This window comes from Mauremys mutica, chromosome 11 (assembly GCF_020497125.1).
Source record: "Mauremys mutica isolate MM-2020 ecotype Southern chromosome 11, ASM2049712v1, whole genome shotgun sequence".
Lineage (NCBI taxonomy): Eukaryota > Metazoa > Chordata > Testudines > Geoemydidae > Mauremys > Mauremys mutica.
The window spans coordinates 2,366,789-2,392,088 of NC_059082.1; the positions used below are offsets into that span (position 1 = coordinate 2,366,789).

The 25,300-nt window shown below is 43.7% G+C and overlaps 1 protein-coding gene across 1 annotated transcript in view; it reads right to left on the reverse strand.

Annotated features, from left to right (window-relative positions):
* Nucleotides 1-843: 843 nt before the first annotated feature.
* ADAMTS7 (ADAM metallopeptidase with thrombospondin type 1 motif 7) overlaps nucleotides 844-25,300 on the reverse strand; it is a 136,415-nt gene continuing 111,958 nt past the window's right edge. Inside the window, exon 24 of the mRNA XM_044979660.1 lies at nucleotides 844-2,912. Coding sequence (XP_044835595.1) covers nucleotides 2,749-2,912 — 164 coding nt within the window. The 3' untranslated portion in view covers nucleotides 844-2,748. The remainder of the gene's footprint in view (nucleotides 2,913-25,300) is intronic.

The following is a 25,300-nucleotide window of genomic DNA, read 5'->3' on the forward strand; positions in this document are numbered from 1 at the left end:
TCTTGATGAAATGTGACTAGTGCCACTAGATCTGGTCCAATGCTCATTTAACGGAGGGTCACATGTTGAAAGGCAAGTTTTATAACTTGCATGTTAGGGAAGATCACTGCAGCTATATGAGAATTCTCCATGATAAGTAAAAACAAAATGACTGGGAAGAAGCCATTATGACTAGTTCCTTCTAGAGGCATGGGATGTATGCACCATTGAAAACAATTCTTTTTTTACTTTAGATTTCTCTTCCTCATCAGCAACTTATAAATATCAGTTTCACAGCATCTTGATTACCTGAACCAGTCATATCAGTTATCAAAACTTCCTTTCCTCATAAAATATATGGAAATACATATATTTTAAAGGAGAATTGCAATAATTCTGTTGGAGCGTGACCATCTACATTTCCAAGTAAGATACCTATGTTCATCAAAGTGTCAAAATTAGCAAATTGGCCAAACACAAGTCACCTGTGTTTTGGACATCCTGGGTCACTTGAAAATGTGGACTATCATTGAAAATAACCTGTCTGGCACAGGGGTAAAATTTGCAAAAGCACCTAAGTGACTTTGAAGTAAAAAAGAGTCCTAAGCCACCTAGGCACTTTCACATTTTTACCCCAAATCTGCATATATCTACATGCTTTATATTTTAATCACAAAATTAATAATAATTTCCATCAGCAGCCTCAAAGGATTTTCAGAAGCATCCTGATTGTTGGTTTCTGCTATAGATAAGAGGAAAGTTGTCAGGCAGCCAGTGCTATCATGGTGCATAAATTTTCTCTATGGGATTTTAATGAAAAATTATTTGAACAGCGAGAGAACAGAGAAACCTGCAGACATTAAATTTCCTTTTGTAACAGTTTAATTTAACACACTTGTGAGCTACAGGCATTTAAAAAACAACAAACTTAGAAACTATTTCTCAGTTAAGTCTTAGAGCCCTGATGAATGCAACCAAATGATGCATAGGACGGCACCATTGCTGGGAAATACAACAGGAACGTACACAATCTCTTTAAATATAAAAAATTTACATCAGCTTGGAAAGAAACAGTGATGGGCTGCAGTTTACATACAAATTAGACACAGGAATTTCCCTTGTCATCTTGGCGCTTGTACTGAAAATGGCTTGATACAGTACAAATCAGGGTGGCACTAAAAAAGATTCACTTATTCTGAACTGTACAATTGTATTGCACAAGATCATTTAACTGATACTGGGCTCGCTCCTACTTCAATTAAAATCAGTGGCAAAATCCCATTTACTTCAGTGCAAGTAGGAATTTATTCACTGTCTACAATTATTTGGTCTTTTTTTTTTGTATCCTGAAGAGTAACATACAAATGAAGTTTTATCAAAATGTTTTGGACCTTCTTCCAGGGACCAATATAATACGTCCTTGGTAATACACTGCGGGAGTAACATACAGTCACTGTTGGACCCCGGACAGATAAGAACAATGCCTGCCTTGATAATTATGTACCCTTTCCTTGTACAATATTGGACAGTCTAATTAAAAGAATCAACTAACTTTAACAAAAGTAAAGCTATAAGCAGAAAGAAGCTTTTTAAATTTGTAGAAACAAAGACAAAACCTTAATTAACCACCAAACTTATACAAAGTGTTGTAATCACATGCGGAAATCCAGTTATGCCATTAACAATCCAATTTGTCATTCGTGCCTTCCAGAGGAATAATGTGAAGAAGGTAAAATAGCAGTAGATGCAGTTTTAATACATTGTTCATGAATTAGACTAGGATAGCACTCTGGACTCTTTACAAATATATGCCAGGGACAATGTAATTTTTCCTCCAACCTAAATTTGTCTCTTCAGTCATGGTTTGATGTCCTCACCCCTTTACCTTCCATCAAAACACACTCATGTACACTCACTTTTACACAGAAAACCAGCAGCAGCATTAAAAGGGTAAGGAATACTCAGACATACTGGATGATCTGCAAGCCTAATACTCTTGGTGAAAATGACAAGTGCAGGTATTTTTCTTCCTTGCTCACTCTGATCTGTCTCTGTTTCTTAAATTATGGTGAGCTAACTTCAATTTGTAAACATTCTTAAGTACATTACAAAAGTGAGTTGCCAGCTTTGAGTCCCTCGAGGAAAAAAAGGAAAAGGGAAAAAAAAGGCCAAAACTACACTGTTTGGAATGATAGATGCTCACTTATATATAATAATAATTAATAATAATAAAGAGTCACTTGGTCAGAGTTTTGTGCTGGCCTGCCAACACCAACCAAAAGCTGAAAATGTCAGATGATAGCACCATACATCTTTTAGAGAGAGCTCCCCAAAATGTTTGCTATTCTGTTTTAAGTTTGTTTCCTAAAATGTTCTCTTGTAGATTGTCTAACATTAGGCATGACATGAAATATGGAAAATTGTATCTGTTTTCAGCTACTTGCTAGGAAACAGTACATTTCTCCATGGTAACTAGCAGTGCTTTGAGTGCTGTCTAGTGAGAGCTAGGCTCTGTTTTTCAGACTGATCATTTGAGCACCATGTACTGTAGTTAAAAAAAAAAAATCTTCCCTGTGTTTTTAAAGAGCACCATACAAAATCCTCAGTGAGGAACTTGTAGCAACATTCTGCATTGCTGTATGAACAGACCATGTGGCAAAACCTAGTTTTAAGGAGTTCCTTTTGTTCACTGCATAATGTATGTTCTCTTGAAGCTTCTACAGCTCTGTTTTTCCCCTCCCCATAAAGGGTCCTTCTACCTAAATGGTTTCACCTCCTGGAGACACGTTCATTCCCACGATCCCGAGCACTGTGACCATGCTGGCGGCAGGTTCGGCAGCACTGCACATTGACAGTTGGAAGATGGCATCTTCCCAGAATCCTTAGGGTTTGACAAAAACTGAAGGTGAGGCGGTCCCGCTCACAGATGAAGGCTGAAGGAGAGAGAATGAAGAGACAGAAATAACATTACCATGAATACAAGGTTTGATGCAAAAGTCTGTATTTGGCTGACAGTATAGTAAATATAGGAACAAAGACCAGTGCAGCCCTGGAAAGCAGAGTCCTCTTTTCCCCTAGGGCTGAATGTTCATATTTGTTCCCATCTAATCTAAGTGCCAATGGAAACTCACCCATCGCAGATAAGACCTGTGACATCACCTTTAGCAAAATCAAGCAATTAGAATTATTGTATTTATTCATTATTTATCAGTCATGGGACCACAAAGCTTGAGTAGCAGGATTTGCATAGATGGGAACAGGGCTCTGTGCTGACATCAAAGGGACAGAATCCTCCCCCACAGCGACTTCATGGGATAACGCTGCCTGTCTTTGGGATGCTGAAAGGCACTGGGGTGGCTAAGTTTTGTCACGTGTCAATTTCACAGCAGGCTCTTTAATCAGACATGTACTGCTGCGATTCCCACTGAAGTCACTTGGAGTGGATGTCATTCAGCTCCTTGAAGAGATTAATTAGTTAATGTCTGGAAATGGATTTGAAGTCTTAAGTGCTGTATAAATGCAAAGTATTATTATTAGTGGGACTCATGGCAGGTCTGTACCAATGATTTTATCTGCCTGGATCTGTCCCTTAACTGTTCTCCTATTTTTATTTCCAAATCAGTGAATTATACGACAAAGGTCGATCATATCGTAAGTATGTGGCACAGTGCAGCACTGTGGATGCCAATCATTCACCTTACTATTGGAATTCAGAGGAATGCTTCCAGGTGACTTCTGGGTATGAATGCTCCATCCCCAGAGTCTTTATGGCACATAATTTTCACAGGAGTGCTGAGTTCTTTTACATTCTTACAAGAGCACCATGAACTAACTGGATGGCTTTTAATCAGAACAACATCAGCTTTTTGGCTATGGTTTAAGATACTGTCCATTATGGATTACCGCATCACAACAGCATTCCTTGACAATATAGTCACAAAACCCCGCTGGTCTAACTATGAACTGCCTCTAATCCTCCCATCTTCAAACCCTGATTTAAAACCATCAGTGTTCCCCAAATCTTGTTTGAGTCACCGGTCAGCTGTTAATAAATGCAAACAATGTCCCCTCTTGAGTTTGTATCCTAATACTCTTTCTGCCTCAGTGGGAACATTAGATTTATGCTGCACAGGAATCAATCAGCTCAGTGAGCAAGGTAATCTGTGAGTTCACGTCAGACTCACCAGATTAATGCTCCTCTCGGTGGAACTGAAATATTCCGAGCTGCCATGAAACTTTAACTAGCAATGGGCAAACCTCAACTGGCTCAGCGCTCTGGTGTTTCACTCCCGCTCACGCTTTTCCCTCATGGCCCTACCCACGCTCCCCCCTGAGGCCCCCCTGCTCTTCCTGCAAGGATCCCCCACACCTCTCTGCCCCCTCCCCTGAGGCGCTCCCAACCCGCCGAGGAGTGGCAGGTGGAGGGGGCCTCCAGGGAGGGGGCCGAGCAGCGCGAGCAGCAGGGGACCTGGGGGAGTGGAATGGGGATAGAGTGTGGGCAGGGCCGCAGGGGAGGAGGCCGAGCAGGGGGCAATGCCACAGTCTGGGCGCCAGTGGGCTGCCCCACTTCTAGGGAGCTTCTGGCACTCACACCCAACCTCCCCATGTACACGGCTACGTTAAACACCATTAAATCACATCACCTCTGTCGAGTTCGACTCCCCCCTGTAATCGATAGGAATGATTACAGTAAAGTGTGACCCCTTCCCAAAGTCTAACTCTGACGAGTGGTGGTGGTAATCTGCTAATTCGCTCTGTATTGTCTACTCCTGGGCAACACCCTCTCATAGACTCATAGACTTGGAGGTCAGAAGGGACCATCATGATCATCTAGCCTGACCTCCTGCACATCACAGGCCACAGAACTTCACCCACCCACTCCAACGGAGACTAGAATTGTACACACTATTCCAGGTGAGGTCTCACCAGTTCCTTGTATACTGGTACTAATACTTCCCTGTCGCTACTGGAACTACCTCGACTGATGCATCCTAGGATTGCATTAGCCTTTTTCACAGACACATCACATTGGCAGCTCATGTGATCAACCAATACACCCAGGTCTTTCTTCTCCTCTGTCACTTCCAACTGATACATCCCCAGCTTATAGCAAAATTCTTGTTGTTAGTCCCTAAATGCACAACTTTTCACTTTTCACTAGTAAATATCCCATTTTTATTACTCAAGTTTACAAGGTCTGCCAGATCTTCTTGTAGGATATTCCGGTCCTCCTCCATATTGGCAATACCACCCAACTTTGTATCATCGACCAATTTTATTAGCACACTCCTACTTTTTGAGCCAAGGCCAGTAATAAAAATGTTAAATGAGATTGTTCCCGAGACCGATTCCCTGAGGAACTCCACTAGTAACTGCCCTCCATCCTGCAGAATTAAACACTTGGCCAAGTCTCAGAGACTCAGAAGAGGTATGATTACTAAACACAAATCTACGGTTGTTTACATTGTTCGCGATAGTAAATGTAGGCTATTTGGTACTGAGCTGGAGGGACACTGGTCATTGACCATCACTTCATGTTGCCTCAGCTCAAGGGACAAAAGGTTTTGTTTAGGGAAAGGCCAATGCCTTGCTCCCAGGAGACAGAATTTGATCATCAGTTGTTAACGGAACAAATGTTGTGCAATGTGGAATGCAGAGATTGTCGCGTCCATTTCAGATTCCACACTTGGCCTCGCAGCTGCTCACTAACAAAGCCAATCTGCTTTTTAAACGAATTTCCTATTTCAGTGGAGATCCTTCCTCTCTCTCTCTCGCTCTCCCTCAGCTATTCCTGCTTGGCAATCACTCTTTGGGGCTTGAAAAACTTGTTTACAATAGACTAAGCCCCTAAATGCCAGCCATTATCCACTAATTCATTTTGCTGGCTCACTGGTGAAAAGCTGTTTAAACACCCTACCTCTCCTATCCTTCCCCTTAGGGCATCTACTTAAAGGGAGCCCCCACTAGCTAGAAGCTGGCTGCTTTGCATGGTTACAATTTCCAGCCCAGTCAGCAGAGTTGCGGAATCCATTCAAACTCCTTGAAAGCTGAGCTGTACTCAAATCACTGGCTGCTGGGGGGGGGGGGGGGGTTGAAAGCCCAGGCTGGGGTTTTCAGGAACTCTGCATCAATGTGTGAACTGGCTCAAGATCTTAATGAGAAATCTGCTCCCTAGCTCGTTTCTATACGCAAAGGGCCAGGTTGTGAGTGGCTCTTGCCTAGGTTTACAGGATACCCAGAGCTGTCCACTGCCCCCGTTCCAATCCCCACGCAAAGGCTAGCACTATAATCCTGGTGGACCTGAGGGGCTGCTTTCCGCCTGTCCCCTGAAGTTGCCTGCACCTCGCTACAGGACCAGATGTCCGAGTGCGATGGCATTCGGCACCTGCCCATGCGCCCAGAGATTCTGTATCCCCTGTCTGGCCCCTGAGCCATGGAGTGCCGTATCTGGCCTCTCCCCCCTCAGTTTTATGGGTATAAAGCAGATCCTTAGCATTGCTTTAATGGGTTTGTTCAGTACGTAACTTAAAATCGCCGCAGACATTGTAAGTGCAGCAGAATTGGTACTTCAGGAGCCACCACAGGACACTTTCATACTGGCTCAATAGTCAGTAAGTGGTTTTATAGTAGACATCAGGTATTTTCATAGAGAACTACAGACATTTAAGAAAGTGGAGTAACTTCATTGTGCTTCTTCCGTGTTTATAGCTTCACAGATTTTATGGCCAGAAAGGACCATTATGACCATCTAGTCTGACCCCCAGCCCAGCACAGGCCGGAGAATTCCATCCTGTAAATTATGCATCAAGGCCTAACCTCCACTTGAGCTACAGCAAATCCTTTAGAAAGCTATCTAGTCCGGATTTAAAGGCTTCAAGTCACGGAGTCTTCACCATGTCCCTCAGTAAGTTGTTCCAATGGCTAATTACCCTCACTTAAACATAATAATAATAATAATTAATAATAAAATTCCACCTTATTTCCCTTCTGAATTTGTCTAGCTTCAAATCCCAGGCATTAGAGCTTGGCTTCCCATTCCTAAACATGTCCATGTCACTAGGCGTTGAATTCTGAAAGCTCCGCTTGCAAAATGAGCTCCCTGGGAATTAGGGTCTCAGTCTATCTCCTCACCTCACAGCACTTATCCCTGTGCAGCAGCAGCCCAGCTTTGGCGTAAAGGCCCCATGGGGAGGTGGTTCCTTTAGCACATTTGCTGCTCTCTGCCAATGTCAGGCCATAAGTCATACACCTCTGCCCTGATATACACCACTACCCCAATAGAACGCTGTCCTCGGGAGCCAAAAAATCTTACTGTGTTATAGGTGAAACCACATTATATCGAACTTGCTTTGATTCACCGGAGTGTCCCCTCGCCCCCCGGAGCGCTGCTTTACCGCGTTATATCCGAATTGGTGTTATATCGGGACGCATTATATCGAGTTAGAGGTGTACTTGTGCCTGGAGCGGTTTGTGCCCTACTCCTGGACGCTGCAGGGCATGGGTCTATTGTGAGGTAACCCGAATATCTCCAAAGCCTCTGAGGAAAAACAAAAGCTTTGCAAAAACACTAAAAATCATGGACTGAAGAGAGACGCTGGATTGAAGGCTCATTACAACAATCTGTGACCCACTAACCCGCCCCCCACAGCTGCTTCCCCCCTCCCTTTTCCTCCCTATGACTGGAGGGAGGTTAACTGGCCACTTCACCTTGAATGGTCTCTCGAAATAGGTATTAACTACTTGCAGGGCCGCCCAGAGGATTCCGGGGGCCCAGGGTCTTCGGCGGCGGGGGTCCCTTCCGTTCCTGGACCCGCCGCCGAAGTGCCCCGAAGACCCGCGGCGGGGGCCCCCCCCGCCGCCGAATTACCACCGAAGACCGGGCTGAACTCGGCGGCGGGTCCCGCTCCGTCTTCGGCGGTAATTCGCCAGCGGGGGGTCCTTCCGCTCCGGGGTGGAAGGACCCCCCGCTGGCGAAGACCGGGAGCGGCAGAAGCTCCTGCGCCCGGCCCCGCAAGAGTTTGCCGGGCACCCCGGAGCGAGTGAAGGACCCCGCTCCAGGGGCCCCGAAAAACTCTGGTGGGGGCCCCCATGGGGCTCGGGGCCTGGGGCAAATTGCCCCTCTTGCCCCCCCCTCTGGGCGGCCCTGACTACTTGTGCTAAACAATCTGCTCCAGCTTGTATTTAGCAGTGACCCGAGTTAGGGCTTGTCTTCACCTACAGTGCTGCACCGGCGTGGCCGCTCTGCTGTAGCGCTTTAGTGAAGATGCTACTAAATCAACAGGAGGCGCTCTCCTGTCTGCGTATTTAATCCACATGCCCGAGAGGTGATAGCTAAGGCGAGAAGTGTTTTTCACACCCCCGAGTGACGTAATTATACCAATATGTTTGTAATGTAGACCTGGCCTTCATCTCCCAGACCTGAGGAAGAGCTCTGTGAAAGCTTGAAAGCTTGTCTCTCTCACCAACAGAAACTGGTCCAATAAAAGATATTACCTCACCCACTTTGTCCCGCTAAAAATGTTGCCACATTTCAGCCTGGAGCAACCCCCTTGAAAGTAAAGGTGTGTGAAGGAAATGTTAACAGATCATTGACCGGCAGGGTTATAAAACTGGTTAAAACTGAATGCAGAAACTTACAATCACAATCTTATGCCATTATCTCAATCACTTAGGCAAGTGAAACCATTTCACCTCTACAGGATTCAGTAATCATTTACTCTTCAACAAGAGGAATGACCTCAGGTTAACCCAAACCTGCTGAATTTCAGGTTCCTGTGGAATTTCTCAGCTTTGCCTCTAAAATCTCTGCACTTACAGAGCTTCCGCTTTGAAAGTAACATTGAATAGAAGAGAGAAGGAGCAGAAGATGTGTCCTCTGAAGGGATGCTGCAAAGATGACAGTTCTTGAGCTCTCCATAATTTTCATTAAGCATTGAAGTTAAATAGGTGGAAATGAAAAGACAAAAATATCCCAAAGAGGTTTAAACAGCTTGCCTAAAAAATACCCTGTGCTGTAGCCAAGCAGCGCTCTAGCTAGCCAGAATTCCCGTAAGGTTTGTATTGCAGCCCTGGGTAACTGGCACTAAAGCACCGAGGGGACATACTGAGACTGACGTCCATTGGGCACTGTGTATTTTTTCCAATGTTTCAATTATTTATAGATTCATAGAATTTCAAGGCCAGAAAGAACCATCATGATCATAGTCTGACTTCCTGTATAATACAGGCCAGATAATTTCACCAACTGATTCCTGTATCACGTCCTTAACTTCTAACTGTGCTAGGCTACAGCTTTTAGACAGCCTTCCAGTCTTGCTTATAAGACTTCAAATGAAGGCGATGCTACCACATCCCTTGACAAGCTGTTCCAGTGATTAATTACCGTTACTGTTAGAATGTTGGATCTTGTTTCTAGTCTGAATTTCTCTTGCTTCCAGCCACTGGATCTCATTATGCCTATGTCTGTTTTTAAAGAGCCATCTGCTATTGGAAATCTTCTCCCCATGTAGGTACTTGTAGGTTACAGTCCAGTCACTTCTAATCTTCTTTACTAAGCAAAATAGCTTGAGCTTCTTTAGTCTTCCACTATGCGATCGCTAATCATTCTTCCAGCTCTTTTTTTAACCCTTTCCAATTTGTCAGTATCCTTTTTAAACTGCAGACTCCAGAACTGGACACAATATTCCAGTAATGGTCTCCCTAATGCCATGTTCAAGGTAACACCAGATTCTTATTCATATTTGATATTCCACTGTTTATACATTGATAAAAACCACACCTTTGTGGCTAACACAACAACAACAAAAAAGATTTATTCCAGATGGTTTACCTGAAGGTGGTGTTTGGCCACGTGTTACACACACTGTCACAATAACTCTTCTGCCTACCTTACTTTTCACTTGGCTTTAATTTTTGTGTGTGAGCCAAGCAGTGAGCCCTCTATTGCATTTATTGTCCCTGTACACTGATGGGATAACTCGCAAGGGCTCTGTCTACTCCTCTTGTCCTCAAGAAGATTAGATGTCATCACAGAGACCAGCTATTGTTTATATTAAATTAAATCATCAGAGATTGAGAGGTGAAAAGACTGTTGCATAGCACACTGATGGTAGGAGACTCCATCCCACCTGGTGGACGATGACCTGGCCTTGGTTATGCACACCTTTGTCACCTCCTGGCTGGACTACAGCAAAGCGATAGATCTGGGCAGGAAATCACCTGCCCTATGGAAACTCCAACTAGTACAAGAACATGGCAGTGCATCTTCTCAGCAATGGCTACCATGAGCACATCAAACCTGCTCTCTGCACCGGCTTCCGATAGAATTGAGAGTCAGACATGTTCTTGGTTCTTATCCTCATGGCTCTCAGTGGCCTGGGCCCAGGATATTTAAAAGAGCCTAAAGTGCCGTGATGAAGATTGTGGTTGGCAACTCTGTTCCTCAGGCAAAATGGAGCTTTCTACCATCGGGCTAAACCTGGTATGTGCAGCAGATTGAGCATTCTCAAGGGCTGGCCTCAGGCCGTGGAACAACCAACCACAGGAATTAAGGACCATTACAAACCTACCCCTATTTGTTATCCTTACTTAATAGTCATGGAAAGAGAGATGCGTGTTCTTGTGCTGGGAAAAAAAAATCTGCTTTTCCAGATCTCTAGACTAGAGGAATTGCTTTTAAAAAAAAAAAAAAGGCTGGCTAAAGCCAGGGCTCTGCTGACACATTAGGAACTGAAAACTTGTTTTGTTTTTTCAAGTTGGCATGAAAGTCACTTTAAATTTCATTTAAACTGCTGCCATTCAGACATAGGCATTTACTTTTATGCTGGAGGGGGCAAAAAACTTCCTGGTACAGGTTTTGTAATAACAAGGAAAAGTTTAGCTTGGAGCTGAGTTGACATAACCAGAGAATTAAGCTTCTGACCTCTGGCCTTTGTGATTTTCTGAGTACCCGTTCTGACTTGAAAAGGCATTCTCCCAGTCTACTGCCTCTTCTAGGGCTGCCCAACTATCTTCATATTGAAATAAATTGTGCGAACATTATCACAGAAAATTGTATATACACCTCTATCCCGCTATAACGCCACCCGATATAACACGAATTCGGCTATAACGGGGTAAAGCAGCGTTCTGGGGGGGGCAGGGTTGCGCATGAAAGCAAGTTCGATATAAAGCGGTTTCACCTATAACGCGGTAAGATTTTTTGGCTCCCGAGGACAGCATTATATCAGGGTAGAGGTGTATGTATGAACCTGTGTGTGTGTGTTTATGTGTACACAAATAAATTTTATCTCTCTCTATATGGAGATATATATATATCCCTCTCATGTAACACATTTTCTCACCTATGTGATGGTAAAGTTGTGACTGGATTTTTCTAATGCTGAAACAATCCCATCTCAGAATGTCAGTCTAGCAGCACTGGGCCTTCTAGCCAGTGACCAGAAGGCATTTTTTTGTTTTTAAAAACTAACTTCCCATCTCTTTTCAGGCATGTATCCAGTGTGCGATGCATTGGCATTAGCACAACACATCCAGCCTTGGGGTTCCCTCTTGTGGCACTGAAAAGCTTGTCTATGCTACAGTGATTAGCCCATTAATCAGGTTTTAGGTATGGATCCTGTGCTTAATTTGTGCCCAGGCCTGGCAGTTCAGAGCCCCGGCCCCTCTGGGCCTGGCGGTTCAGAGCCCCGGCCCCTCTGGGCCTGGCGGTTCAGAGCCCTGCTGCATCAGTTATGAATGAAAAAAATTGCTTGAGCCCCGGCACCTTGTTCATTACAAATTAAGCACTGGCTAGATTTTACCCCCACTGAGCTTAATGTCGAAACTCCTGTTGACTTCAGTGGGAGCAGGATCATTCCCTTGTTAGAGCTTGACTAGTTGAGCATTTACAAGCCTTGTTTTCACTCTGTTGGCTAAAGTGCTCGTACCAGTAATTAGAAGCAGGCATCTATGAGTGACCCTGGGAATTCAGAGTCTTGTAGATTACAAAGCTTTAAAATAGCTCATAGCAATGAATTTCGATTTTCACTATGGGGTCCAATCCTGCAAAGGATGAGCATCCGATGAGAGGTACTGAGTGCTCTCAACACCCATAGACTCCACCTTGTAAAAGCAAACCGCAGTTGGACGGGGTTTCCAGTCTACTTGAATGTGCATGAGGATTGGGGGGGGGGGGGACCTTTGTGATTCAGAGAGAGGCCGGCTCACCCGAACAGAGTTCAATGGGATGATCTTTGTGCCCTAACCATGTGATGTGCGTGGCTACTGTGGCTGTCATCTTTGGTTACCAAGGTGGTGAATTTAGGATAGCCAGTGTAACAGTGAGATGTCAAATGGACCAACTTTCCTCTGTAATTAGGCTAACCTGTTGACGTAGGTTGTCGCAGGGAAGTCCATTTGTGATTGTTATGTCACAGAGACATAACACAGATGCAGCTTTTTCCCCAGGGCTCCTTGCTTGGTGACTTCCTGGTCTCTTAACTCCCTTAGTCCAGGATTGTCATGTTACAGAGGAACTTTTTTCCCAGCATGCCTTTCTGGGGACTGGCCCTTTACATTTGGCAGATGCCTAATGTGGCCATTTTCTCTCTTTTACAATACTCTGAACCCTTTCACATTTCCTCCAGTTTTCCCTTTCTTCTTCCGGAGGAGGGAACGCATTCTCAGCATGGTCCTTTGACCTACTGAATTGTACAAAACTCAGAGCACTGGGTGAGCAATTCCTAAACGTAAATAAACTAACAATCCTAACCTACCCTGTTTATTATGGGGCACATTCTTCTGGGTGCAGCACTCCCACAGAAATCTATTGTATTTTCCATAGGAAGATGGCAAGATATGGCCCCATGTTTGTAATATTTCTTATAAAGGCACAGGCTAATCCATGACTGTATTGCTCCCTCTGATGGACCACTGAGATTAGAAACCAATGACTATTTCTTAAAGAGAGTTGTTAAAAGATATTTAAGGTACATCAGCTAATGTTTTATTTTTTTCAAGGAGAATTCAACAGTTTAAATTTGATTACTCTAAAGAAAATAATTCAAAGATGAATAGATATGATTAAGAAGCAGTAGAGGTGGTATATTTTGACTTTAGTATGGCTTTGGATACTGTCTTGCATGACCTACTCATAAACAAACTAGGAAAATACGACCTAGATGGAGCTACAGTAAGGTGGGTGTATAACTGGTTAGAAAACCGTTCACAGAGAGTAGTTATCAGTGGTTGACAGTCAAGCTGGAAGGAATTATTGAGTGGGGTCCCGCAGCAATCAGTTCTGGGTCAATATCTTCATCAATGACTTAGATAATGACATAGAGTACACTTTAAAAGTTTCTGGATGATACCAAGCTGGGAAGGGTTGCAAGTGCTTTGGAGGATAGGATTAAAATTCAAAATGATCTGGACAAACTGGAGAAATGATCTGAAGTAAATAGGATGAAATTCAATAAGGACCAATGCAAAGTACTCCACTTAGGAAGGAACAATCAGTTGCACACATACAAAATGGGAAATGACTGCCTAAGAAGGAGTACTGCGGAAAGGGATCTGGGGGTCATAGTGTATCACAGGCTAAATATGAGTGAACAGTGTAACACTGTTGCAAAAAAGAGCAAACATCATTCTGGGATGTATTATCAGGAGTGTTGTAAGCAAGACACGAGAAATAATTCTGCTCTGCTCTGCACTGATTAGGCCTCAACTGGAGTATAATGTCCAGTTTTGGGTGCCAAATTTCAGGAAAGACAGAAGTCCAGAATTGACAGAAGTCCAGAGAAGAGCAATAAAAATGATTAAAAGTCTAGAAAACATGAGCTATGAGGGAAGATTGAAAAAGTTGGGTTTGCTTAGTTTGGAGAAGAGAAGAGAAGACTGAGAGGGCACATGATAACTGTTTGCAAGTACATAAAAGGTTGTTACAAGGAGTAGGGGAAAAAATTGTTCACCTTAACCTTTGAGGACAGGACAAGAAGCAATGGGCTTAAATTGCAGCAAGGGGAGTTTAGGTTGGACGTTAGGAAAACTTCCTCGCTGTCAGGGTGGTTAAGTACTGGAATAAATTGCCTAGGGAGGTTATGGAATCTCCATCATGGAGATTTTTTAGGAGCAGGTTGGACAAACACCTGTCAGGGATGGTCTAGATAATAATTAGTCCTGCCATGAGTGCAGGGGACTGGACTAGATGACCTCTCAATATCCTTTCCAGTCCTACAATTCTAATTCTATTGGAATGATAACTAGAGAGTATAGGACAGATTCATTACTGAGAGGACTTGTGGATATTTTCCCTCTAGGTTTGAGCTTGTACAGAATAAAGTCCTGATCCTGCAATTTTCTCTGGATGGGCAGAGCTCCATGGAGCTCCGTTGACTTCAGAGCTGCCACGTATGGGATCAGCTGCAGAATTGGGGCCTACTGTTTCCAGTCATAGCTCCACTCCACTCAAGCATTAGTGAAATGCTCCAGCTGTAACAGCTGTTGTTTTAAAAATACATTTATTAGAGAGCAAGTAAGCATGTAGCAATATGTTGGCTTAATTGTGCTGAAGTCCATGTAGGCTCTTTATAGCTGATAGGCTGTAGATCACACAGATTGGCAGAACTCCACTGAAAATTCCACCCCCCCTCCAAAATATCATCCCATTATGTCCTTCTTTAATCTAGCCTTTGATAGCCTTTTTAGCTGAATATATACCTATTGTTCAGCTTGGCAAATGTATATTTGTGTGTGAGACTGAGAAAGAGAGAAAATATGCCCTTCTATTTATAGTTTTCTGGCCTTTTAAAATAAGCTCTGTCCTTGGTCACCGTATTAAGAGAGAGAAGATAACATAACTTGGAGCATGCACAGCCACCAAAAGAACGGTATAAATTAAGTGATATAAGCTTCCTGCACTGTTACCCCCCTTTTAGATTTTTGTCCTTGTTCTATAGTGGCTAAGTCCAATGAACTACTACATTCCAAAGTCTGATAAGGACCCCCCCCCCCGAGTAAATACAGGGTTTAGTGCAGAGGTCAGGGTGCACATTGTATGCATGCAACCAGGAAACTAGACTCTCTTGTGGGCTGTCATTAAAGAAAATGGTTTAACACTTTTGTTGTTGATTACTTTCCATCACAACTGATATCACAGTCCCCCATGTCTGCATTTCTAAAGGGACTATCCCCATAGCATTAGGCAGGATCTCATGCATGGACTGTGGCAGGCTGAGACGATGGAGAATAAATACAATTCATGTCTATGTGCTAGTCACATCAGAGCCCTGGAAGTGATAGGGAGAAAAATAAAGACACAACTTCCATTTCTTTAGATTCTGTTCCTTGTTTTGGAGCCTGTTGCTATTCTCCTTGGGGGGGAGGGGGGATTCTTTCTAGATGAGGGAATTTCAGGTGGTAGGGACTGAAAAGAGTTTACATCTGTCCCTTATGGTGTCTGTACAGCACCCAGCACACTGGAGCTCAGGTGTTGGTTGGAACCTCTAGCTCAGTGGGTCTCAAGCTTTTGTACTGGTGACCCCTTTCACATTGCAAGCTTCTGAGTGCAACCCCCCCCAAATAAATTAAACGCCCTTTTTAATATATTTAACACCACTATAAATGCTGGAGGCAAGCGGGCTTCGGGGTGGAGGCTGACAACTCATGACCCCCCATGTAATGACCTTGCGACCCCCTGAGTGGTCCTGACCCCCAGTTTGAGAACCCCTGCTCTAGCTGCTAACTGGAATACAAATAATAATATCAGATTTATTTTCAGTGGCCTAAATCCAACACTGAGGAGAGATGTGTGGGGAAACTTGCATTACTGTTGACTCTTTCAGTCATTCATCAGCACTAAATTACCTTTAAAAAAAGCTGCTTACCACAGATTATCTTGCAATGTGTTTAACGTTTTTGCAGGAACAGGAATAGCCACAATGCTACTATAATAATTCCTTTTCTTATTTTGGTGGCTGTCCTCATGCAAGGGTTTGTTGGCCAGACTTATAAACTGGAAAGCCCATTAATCTAAGCCATAAAGAGACCTGTCTTCCCTCATGCTTTTTACAAGCACCTTGGGCTGCACGCTGCATATAGGCAGAGGTGTTGGGACAATTTGTATAGTGGCGGTGCTGAGAGCCATTGAACCAAACTGTAAACCCTGGATATGATGAAAACAACTTCAAACAAGGGGGTGCAGCAACACCCCCAGCACTCCTAGTTCCAGCACCTATGCAGACAGGAATCCAAAACCTGACACATTCATAGGAGCTACAGCCCAGTGAATATACTAGGATTCCAATTTTTTGCCTCTTTAAGATGTGCACCATTTCCTGCATGGGAAGCACATGCAATACTTTGCTTGTAAATGCAAAAAGGGTGGTTTGCAACTAACCGTGGGGATCTGTGCATTTCTTGCAAGGAACTGTAAAATGTGAATTGTTTAAAGCGCTGCCGCGGCAGCGCTTTGAAGCGCTAAGTGTAGTCAAAGCGCCAGCGCTGGGAGAAAGCTCTCCCAGCGTTGTCCGTACTCCACCTCCCTGTGGGGAATAACGTACAGCGCTGGGAGCCGCGCTCCCAGCGCTGGCGCTTTGACCACACTGGCGCTTTGCAGCGCCGCAATTTGCAGCGCTAGAGAGGGTGTGTTTTCACACCCTGCTGCAGCGCTGCAAATTTGTAAGTGTAGCCAAGCCCAGAGAGACAGCAGAATCTCATGAAGACTTTGTGGATTAAATATATTTCTGATAATAACCAGGAGAGTTTTACTCATGGAAACATGGGCCAAGATTTTCAATACAGGGTGTCTACTAGAGTTAGATTCCAGAGGCACCCAAACTAGTGGGCTGATTTTCATAACAGTCAACTCAACGGTGCTCAGCACTTTTGAAAATCAGGCCAGTTATTCTAAATATGGAATTCGGAGCCTAGGGTTAGTGGTTTTCTTCTGGAAATCTTGGCATGATGTTCTTATGTTCTTATGTTCTACAGCTCTGTAGAAGATCTGGCTTTTGTTAGTCCATGCTGCATTCTTGCTCCTCGCAACTTACCATGTAACATTTTTATTTTATTTTGTAATATAGCCATTTACACAGCTTTACCTTTCCTTTCTGGAGATGATTATTTTGGAGGAGAAATGATGGCTGTAAAATTGCAGACAGCTCATAGCTGTGAGAGGCTACTCCATCAAATGGTTAAAGAAAAACATATTCTAGAGGTGCCATTGTTAACAGAGATCACTAAAACTGCTTTTAAACTGGGTTACACATTAAAAGAAACAGCCCCTTTAAACCATGGCTTCTTCACTGGCAGCAGCAGCATTGTTGTTTTCTCCCTTCAGCCTAGAAATAACAGAGTGATGGGCGGGGAAGATGTCACACATTCGGACCCCAAGGAGAATAGTGTTTTCATTCTGAATGCAAGTGCTCTGTTCCCATCCAGAGCAAGTAATGACATCACCGGGTCAGAGGTGACACCAGTCCCATTCTACAGCTAGCCCTGAACTAAAGCACAGTCCAATTACGTAGCCTACATCTAACACTTCCTAAGTGTCTGACTTAGAGAATTGTAGACAAAGGGAAAAAATGCCTGTGCCTTTTGAGAGGTTAAGAGGGATTATCCATTTTTCAGTCTGTGGATCTAATGACAGAGAGAAATTCTCCTTTCCCAAGAGCTGAGGCAGAGCCAGAACTGAAGGACTTTTCTTAAACTCATGAAAAATGAATGCGCTTTCTTTCATTTCATTCTCTATGAACAATACGGGGAGAAAGAGCCAACTGTGTCTAAATGGGTCACTTAACGCGACCCTGTGACTTCCTAGCCAAAATATGAAACCAATTTCAATACATGTGCTAAAGGAGTCTCAAAACTCCTGCAAGTTGCATTAGCTCCAAAATGAGAAAATAATCAAATTCTTATTGCAGCAAATAAATCTTCATGGGCAGCTATTTTGCATAAGCAACATTTTTTACAAGACAAAGGTAAAAGGGATAGTGATGCAGTCTTTAGGCCTTCCTTACTGGTGGCATGTACTGATCTCTCCCAGGAGTTGCACACACAGCCGGACTGCAGGAAGCAGGGTTGCTTTAGAGGAGGGGGAAGTGTTAGTTAAAGTTGGCTGAGTTAAAACATGGGTAAAACATGATTTCTTAAAATGGGGGGAGGGGAGAAGTGCTTTAAGGAGCATGCCGATGTATCCCAGTTAAATGAAATGTTCAGTGATCGGGAGATTTGTTCTATGTCACATTACTGGCCAATCTTTTGTTTTTTTTCCTTTTATCTTTTGAAGGCTACTTTAACAGATAATTACCCACCAGAGTAGCTCTGAACACAGATTTGATAAGTGGCACTTTGGGGGTGCAATACATATTTTTATTCTCTGCTACAGACCTGAGCTTGGGCTCCTTCATCACAAAAAACCCTCTACTGTTCCCCAAATTTTCTAGAATCAAGTTGCGTACAGAAAATCTGGGCAGTGGATTAGCCAGAAGCTGTAGCAACCCCTGTCCCTATAGCATCAGCTCTTCTCTTCTCTCCTGTACGTCTCCTAAAAAGGCCACAAAATGGAGCAAGAAAAATGCCTTTGATATGTTTTGGAATGTTTTCAAAATAGTTAAGTAAGGGTTAATATTTTGCTGCTCAGATTAGGTCTCACTTCCTCATTGAAAGGCCTCCTTATCAAAGGCTTTCAAGAGAGGCTCCTTTACAGAGCTATTTAAATAGCCAGCAAAGGAGCTCTATCATTGTGAGATTCTTTTTAGGATGAGACTCCAGAACACTAAAGCTGCTTATGCATTCATACTGATGTAAGACAAAGCATACGATAAACAGAGAGATTCTTTCAGCCTTCTAATTGGTTGCACTAGGCAGTAATGCCTACTGGGATTTAGTTTTTAAAAAGTTATCTGGACAGAGATTGTTTGTGGGGAGGGTGGGGCAGGAATCTTCTGGATGAGTTGATCAAAAAGCATGATCACTTCAATAAAAACTGCACAAGACATTAACCCTGTGATATGAAAAATCTACTGTTTTAATTAGGGAATGAAATACCTCTTTGTAGTTGCATCTGAATGATCATTATTAGATTTATTATTATTTATCCAGTTGTGCTATTTGATGTTAGAGTTGGCAATTTCCTGGGAAAAACGAATTTAGGACAGGACACTGGTAAATATCAGCTTAAACCTGGTTAAACCAGGAAACTGGGAAAAATAATTGCATCAGTGTCCAGCAAGTTCAGCAAGCACAGAACTAATCTATTCAAACTTTGGATACAGCCATTCAAAACTGAGGAATAGGCTCGGTCTAGCCACTATATCAAAGTTGGTCTTCTGCTACAGAATGCTGCATGGCTAAATGACCTGGACTGGTATCTGCAACTCTGCTTCCTTCTGATTGCTTAATGCTGCAAGCCAACCACAATGCATTATTGGTGTTTTCATATAATCGACTGTTTTTGACTTTTGTTTATATAATATTGAAAACGGAAATATGAGTCATGACACGTATAATGTGCTGTGTATTGATTAAACTGTTCTTAAAATAGAAAAATGTCTTGAACTGGGCCTGCCTATTGTTTCCTGGGCAGTAAAAACCAAGTTTTTACCAGCTGAAAACCACCTCTGGTAAACACCCTGCCATCCCTGCTCACTGCACAAATACAGAAGACAACAAAGTCACAGCCTTGAGGATGTGCTGTGGTTGAAAGGACGTGTGTGTATTTTAAACAAAAAATGTAGAAGCAGTAGGTGTCCATGAAAGATGCTGGATTGATTGCCATGCTGAGTGAAGTCCACCCACCTACAGCCATTCTCCTATGCCCCTCCCTCAATACACCTCACCTCAGCAGAAACAACCAGTATTCCCAGCGTCAGAGCATGCTAGTTCAGCTACCATGCTCCTCATGTTGCTGAGTGCATTGAGAAATAATTCTAAAATGTCCAAGGAGCACTCCTACATTAAATCAGTGACCAAGTATCATTTGAGAATATCAATTCTTGACTGCATATTATTGGTATTTCGCAAGAAATAAAGGAAACTCAATGGCACATTTATTGCTGTTTCCCCATCCATGGAATAGGACACAGACTTATATGCACAAATTATTCTGAAAATCAGAATGTGATGCAGTGATTTCTAATACGCCTTTTTTGAGGCCAGCTCAAACACTATATTAATTCTCACCTTACTTGCTAACTAGTACCAAGTTCGACAAGGCATTGCATAGTGTAAACAGCCTTATGGAGAGGAAGGAACTAAAATCAGAAAACAATGCAGCTGTTGTGATTTCATCAGCCCTGTTTTTAGAGTAACAACAGAAGTACCAGGAGTGCATATACTGTGTTACACGCTTCGGCAGAAGATAGACCCAAACCAACCAACACTCCCACCCCACAATCCAAACACACACAAACTCTGGAGAAATTCAGAGTTGAATCCCAACCCCCCCAGACTATGGGCAAATCTAGATCTAAAAGCCACCAAACTAAAGCAGTAAATTGCACAACTATTGTGCATTTGCTTTGCACCAAGATACATAGCTACACAAGGTACAGGCCAGTGGAGAATCAAGCCCTTTAAAACATCTGTAAAGTGTGGATAATAATACTTGCTTTCTATTTACACTGTACAGGGCCGGCTCCAGCTTTTTTGCTGCCTCAAGCGGCGAAGAAAAAAGAAAAGAAAAGAAAGAAAAACAAGAAAAACCCGACTGAGCTGCCACTGAAGTGCCGCCGAAGAGGAAGAGACGGAGTGAAGGACCCACCACCGAATTGCCGCCGAAGACTAAAGCAGCGCGCTTGAGCTGCCGCCGAAGTGCTGCCCCTTTCTATTGGCCGCCCCAGGCACCTGCTTCCTTCGCTGGTGCCTGGAGCCAGCCCTGCCACTATAAATTCTTCAGGGTGGGGACTATCTCCGTGTGTTTGTCCAGCACCTAGCAGAGCGGGGTGGGGCCTTTTGGCCCTGCTGCAGTCAATAACAGTCATCTTTGGCTGTTCTAAAGGCATGTCAGAGATACTATCGGAAACAAACATCATGGGGAAAAATGAAACAAAAACGGCGTGAAAATAATAACAGAGTAAAAACACTGCGCCGAAGGCTGTTTCCCATGTGTGACCCGTTTCTGGGGGCAGAACTGACCCACTGCACTCACAAACACCAGCAAGGGTTTCCAAGAATTCTACCCCTCAAAGAGACGACAAGGGACAGAAAACATTCCCTTTGCAACTGGAACTCCAGTACTGGCTGCCTGGGAGAGCCATAGGAATCCCCGAGCTTGAGCAAGGGTTGGCGAAAGTGCAGCACAAGCAGAGGGAGGAACATTTGAGAGACTATAATAAAACACATACAGACTGCCGGCCACGGGCGTCCCCACTGTAAGCATACGTTTCCCTTTAAAGAACATTCCAGGACCAGGCTTTATGGTGAGAGATGGGGCCAAAACTAAACGGTGACGGTTGGATTTGAATTCCTTGATCTGATTCTGCCCACGTGTTTTTCAGAGGAGGGCTGTTCCAAAAGCACAAGGTGTCTATTTCCGGTTCCAAACTCTCCTGCTAAAAAGCTGGTTTCACAAGATGTATTCTTTAGAAAGCCCTTGAAATGTGCCAGACAAAACGGAAGAGAAGATTCCTGTCCCAATTTCTGCCATTTGGGGCTGAAATCCTTGCTCTGATTGGAGCTAGAATCCCAGCTCTGATTCAGTCTTAAACCCCAAATGAGATCCGAGCATGCTTCCCTAGCTCCTTTCTAATTCGGAAAGCTATTCTCAGTGCTCAGCACGCTCTAAAGAAAACCTTTCCTTGCCATTTCATTTGAGTGCAGTATCTCAGGAATAGGCATGGCTGATCATCCCCATCAGCTCCAGGGGGGCTGATGCATAGGTCTTCAACACACCTGAATTAAATTAACTCCAGCAAGTGACATTTATTAGCTAAGAAAAGGCAAGTGGCGGTGGTGGGGAGAATCAGGGGAAGGAACACAAGTTGATGACAACCTATAAGGAATGAAGTGTTTGGTTTTAATGACACAACAATCGACAAAGTATTTTAATGGCACTCTGTATGTATACACTGCTCATTATCCAACATGTTTAGACTGCTGAACAGGGTAATAATGCTGACAGATCCCAGCTGCCTTGCTTAACCCTGGGGCAACAGCAGATCTTTCCCTCCTGATGCTATTTGTTAATACATTTTTCACTAGATCCAAATTAGCCTTCTGGCTCCAAAGGAGAAATGGTTTCACTAATAGGTCCCCTGAGCAGAAAATCCACCACAGAGTTACATGTAATATGTAGCTGTACTTTGAACCAGACATTTAAAAAGTGTGTTCTTAGGCCCAGTGTGCTGGCTAAAATGGGGAAATCAGCGTCTCAACAAGGTAAGACGGACTTTTCATTATTAATCATGGGAGATGATGGAATTGTTGTTCTGTTAGGAAGGAACTCTGCCTAGTGATTTTGTTTCTTTTCATACTTCTGAAAGAGTTTTGATAGTCTTTGCTGAGTGGCCCGTGTAATGCATTAGCTTCTTTTTAGGGCTACTCCTTAAGTTTAAGAACTTTTGGGATCTGCGTAGAAATAATATAACTCCCACAAAGTGAAAATTTAGCTAAAAACACATTAAAGCCACTTACAGGGGACACCTATCCACACAAACCCTTAAAGCAAGGAAGTGCCTAGGTGCAGGATCCTTCTTTAACACGCCTCAAAACCCCACAAAGCACATGTACTCACTCTGTCCCTCTATAAATAAATCTCACGTACAATGACACTCCCCACTCCTCAGGATTCCACTATAATGCAGTCCTTAACTCAGCCCACAGCACATCAATGTATTTGTCAGTCTGGCATCCAGGAACTGGGAAACTAAATGGTAGGCTCTTTTTCAGTGGGGATATATGAAAGCCGAGTTATGGGATTAGAGACAGCCAAACACAATTTAGAGCAGCCCTGAGGCTGCCCTAAATTGTGGCATGGCCAAAATGGCCCCAGGTCAGCTGCAGGATGGGGGTGGGAATAACACAAACATGGTATAAAGCCACCTTTGTACTCACTTCCCCATTGGGTTCTGTGTGAATGGGACCCCTCCTTTTTAAAAATTGGGTTAATGCTGCACAGGTCTTGGCTGGGGCACATTTCCATACAGTTCAGGATCAAACACAGGTTCACACTGAAGTTTCACAGTGGTATTAAAAAAAAATTAGGACCCCTGCAGCTCAGGCTCATCATTGAATGACCTATAATAATTTCAGGTCATGTGCTAAACTAAAGCATTCTTGGCAGAGAACAGAATGCAGACGGTACAGTAAATCCTAGCTAAGCGGGATTGTCCTCTCAATATTTCTGGTCTGCAGATTTAATCAGCAAAGAATTATTTTGTTATTCTCTCTTTTAAAAAAAAACCCTCAAGACCTTGTTTCTGCAGCAGCACGTTAACGACTCAGATAAGTTCTTAAGTTATGGTGGATTGTGTCATTTTCCTTTGTGTGATATGAGCACATGTACATACGTGCCAAGCATCATAGCTCAGCGTAGTTATTTAAACATGGTGAATTAATTGAGGTCAGTAGAGTTACTCTGGATTTACATCACTGTATCTGAGCAGACTACTGACCTCAGCTGCAGTCGTAACTATAACAGACAGGACCTGCTCCAACTCTCCATGAAGTCAATGGGAATCTTTCCGTAGAAGTTAATGGGAGTTGGATCAGTTCCTGACTGCAGAAAAAATCATTTTAGCTCTCAGCTTTCAGACTAAAGAGAAGGCAATGAACCCAATGGTGTCACCAGTTGGGATAGACTTGGCTGTGATATAATACCCCTGGGGTGGGGTTAGGAACAACATCACTGACTTCCCTATACTGCCCCACCAGTATGCCTCATCTCTGACTCGCAAGGTGCCCCTAGTCACCACACAGAGTCAGCGCTTGGCATCTCTGCTGGTCTCAGCGGTAGTGATGCAATCAGTACCAGTTTTGACAGTGGTTTCAGTGATATGGACACCAGCATGTTATGAACTGGACTGACACTCATAGGTGCCAACTTCGTGGGTGCTCTGGGGCTGAAGCACCCATGAAAAAAAAATAGTGAGTGCTCAGCACCTACCGGTGGCCCTGCCAATCAGCTCCCCCCGCCGAGCCTCCTGCCCACCATAATCAGCTGTTCAGCACCTCCTGGATGTGCTGGATGTGCTGGTGGGAAGGAGGCAGGAAGAGGCGAGGAAGAGGTGGGGCTTGGAGGAAGGGGTGGAGTGGGGGCAGGGTCTGGGGCAGAGCGGGGATCAAGCACCCTCCCAGGGACTTGTGAAGTTGGCACCTCTGCTGACACTTCCACCTTCCTTCATCTAAGGCCTGGCCTAGGCTACAGAGTTAGGGTGATGTAAGCTGCCTTACATCAACCTAACTCTGTCAGCGTCTACACTAAGATGTAGCTCCCTGCGACACTGCCCCCCATATGCTTCATGCTTGTATGATTACGAGATGATTATGGCATAATTATGATGCATTTTGTACAAGATGAGTCAGGTGAGGTATCATTGGAAAAGTTATGATTTGCTGAATACGATTCTCCTATTTGTATGCATGACTCATTTTTGTATCAAAAGTTATGAAAATTGACTATGGATCTGTATTTCAAATGGGTTACTCTGGAAAACACCCACAGCCAGCCATTCAGGTACAACAATGAAGAAGCCAGACGGTGCTAATGGCTCATCAGCAAAGACAATGGGCTGTGGAATAGCTCAGCCTTCCTGGGGACATTTCAGCCAGCCTGTAAGTAATGGCTGCTCTGACTCTGTGAGGGCATGTGACAGAACCACATGACTCTGGATTCCATTCTGGGTACCTGTATTTTTCCACAAATTGGGCTGGGAGCTGTTTTTGGCACAAAGGGTTCCCACCAGATGCTAATGCTATATAAGGCAGGTAGTGACCTCATCTGTGGTCCTTCACTCCCCCACATCTCAACGCCTGAAAGAAGTTCTGAAAGAAAAGGATTTGGAACAGGGGTGAGGCTCCCAAGTTACAAAGCAAGTGCAGCTTGTGCCTTGAGTATCTGCAAGCCTGTTTGTATCATCAGTCAGGGCGAGAAATTGCTAATTCATATCCAATCTTTCTAGTATTTTAGGCTTAGTTTGCAGTTTTGTTTATTTACTAGGTAATCTGCTTTGATCTGTTTGCCATCACTTATAATCACTTAAAATCTACCTTTTTGTAGTTAATAACTTTGTTTTTTGTTTTAATTTAAATCAGTGTGCCTTTGACTGAAGTGTCTGGGAAAAATCTCAGCTTTGTTTAACACGAGCGTATTGTGCATATTCCTCTCCACATTGAGGGAGAGGTG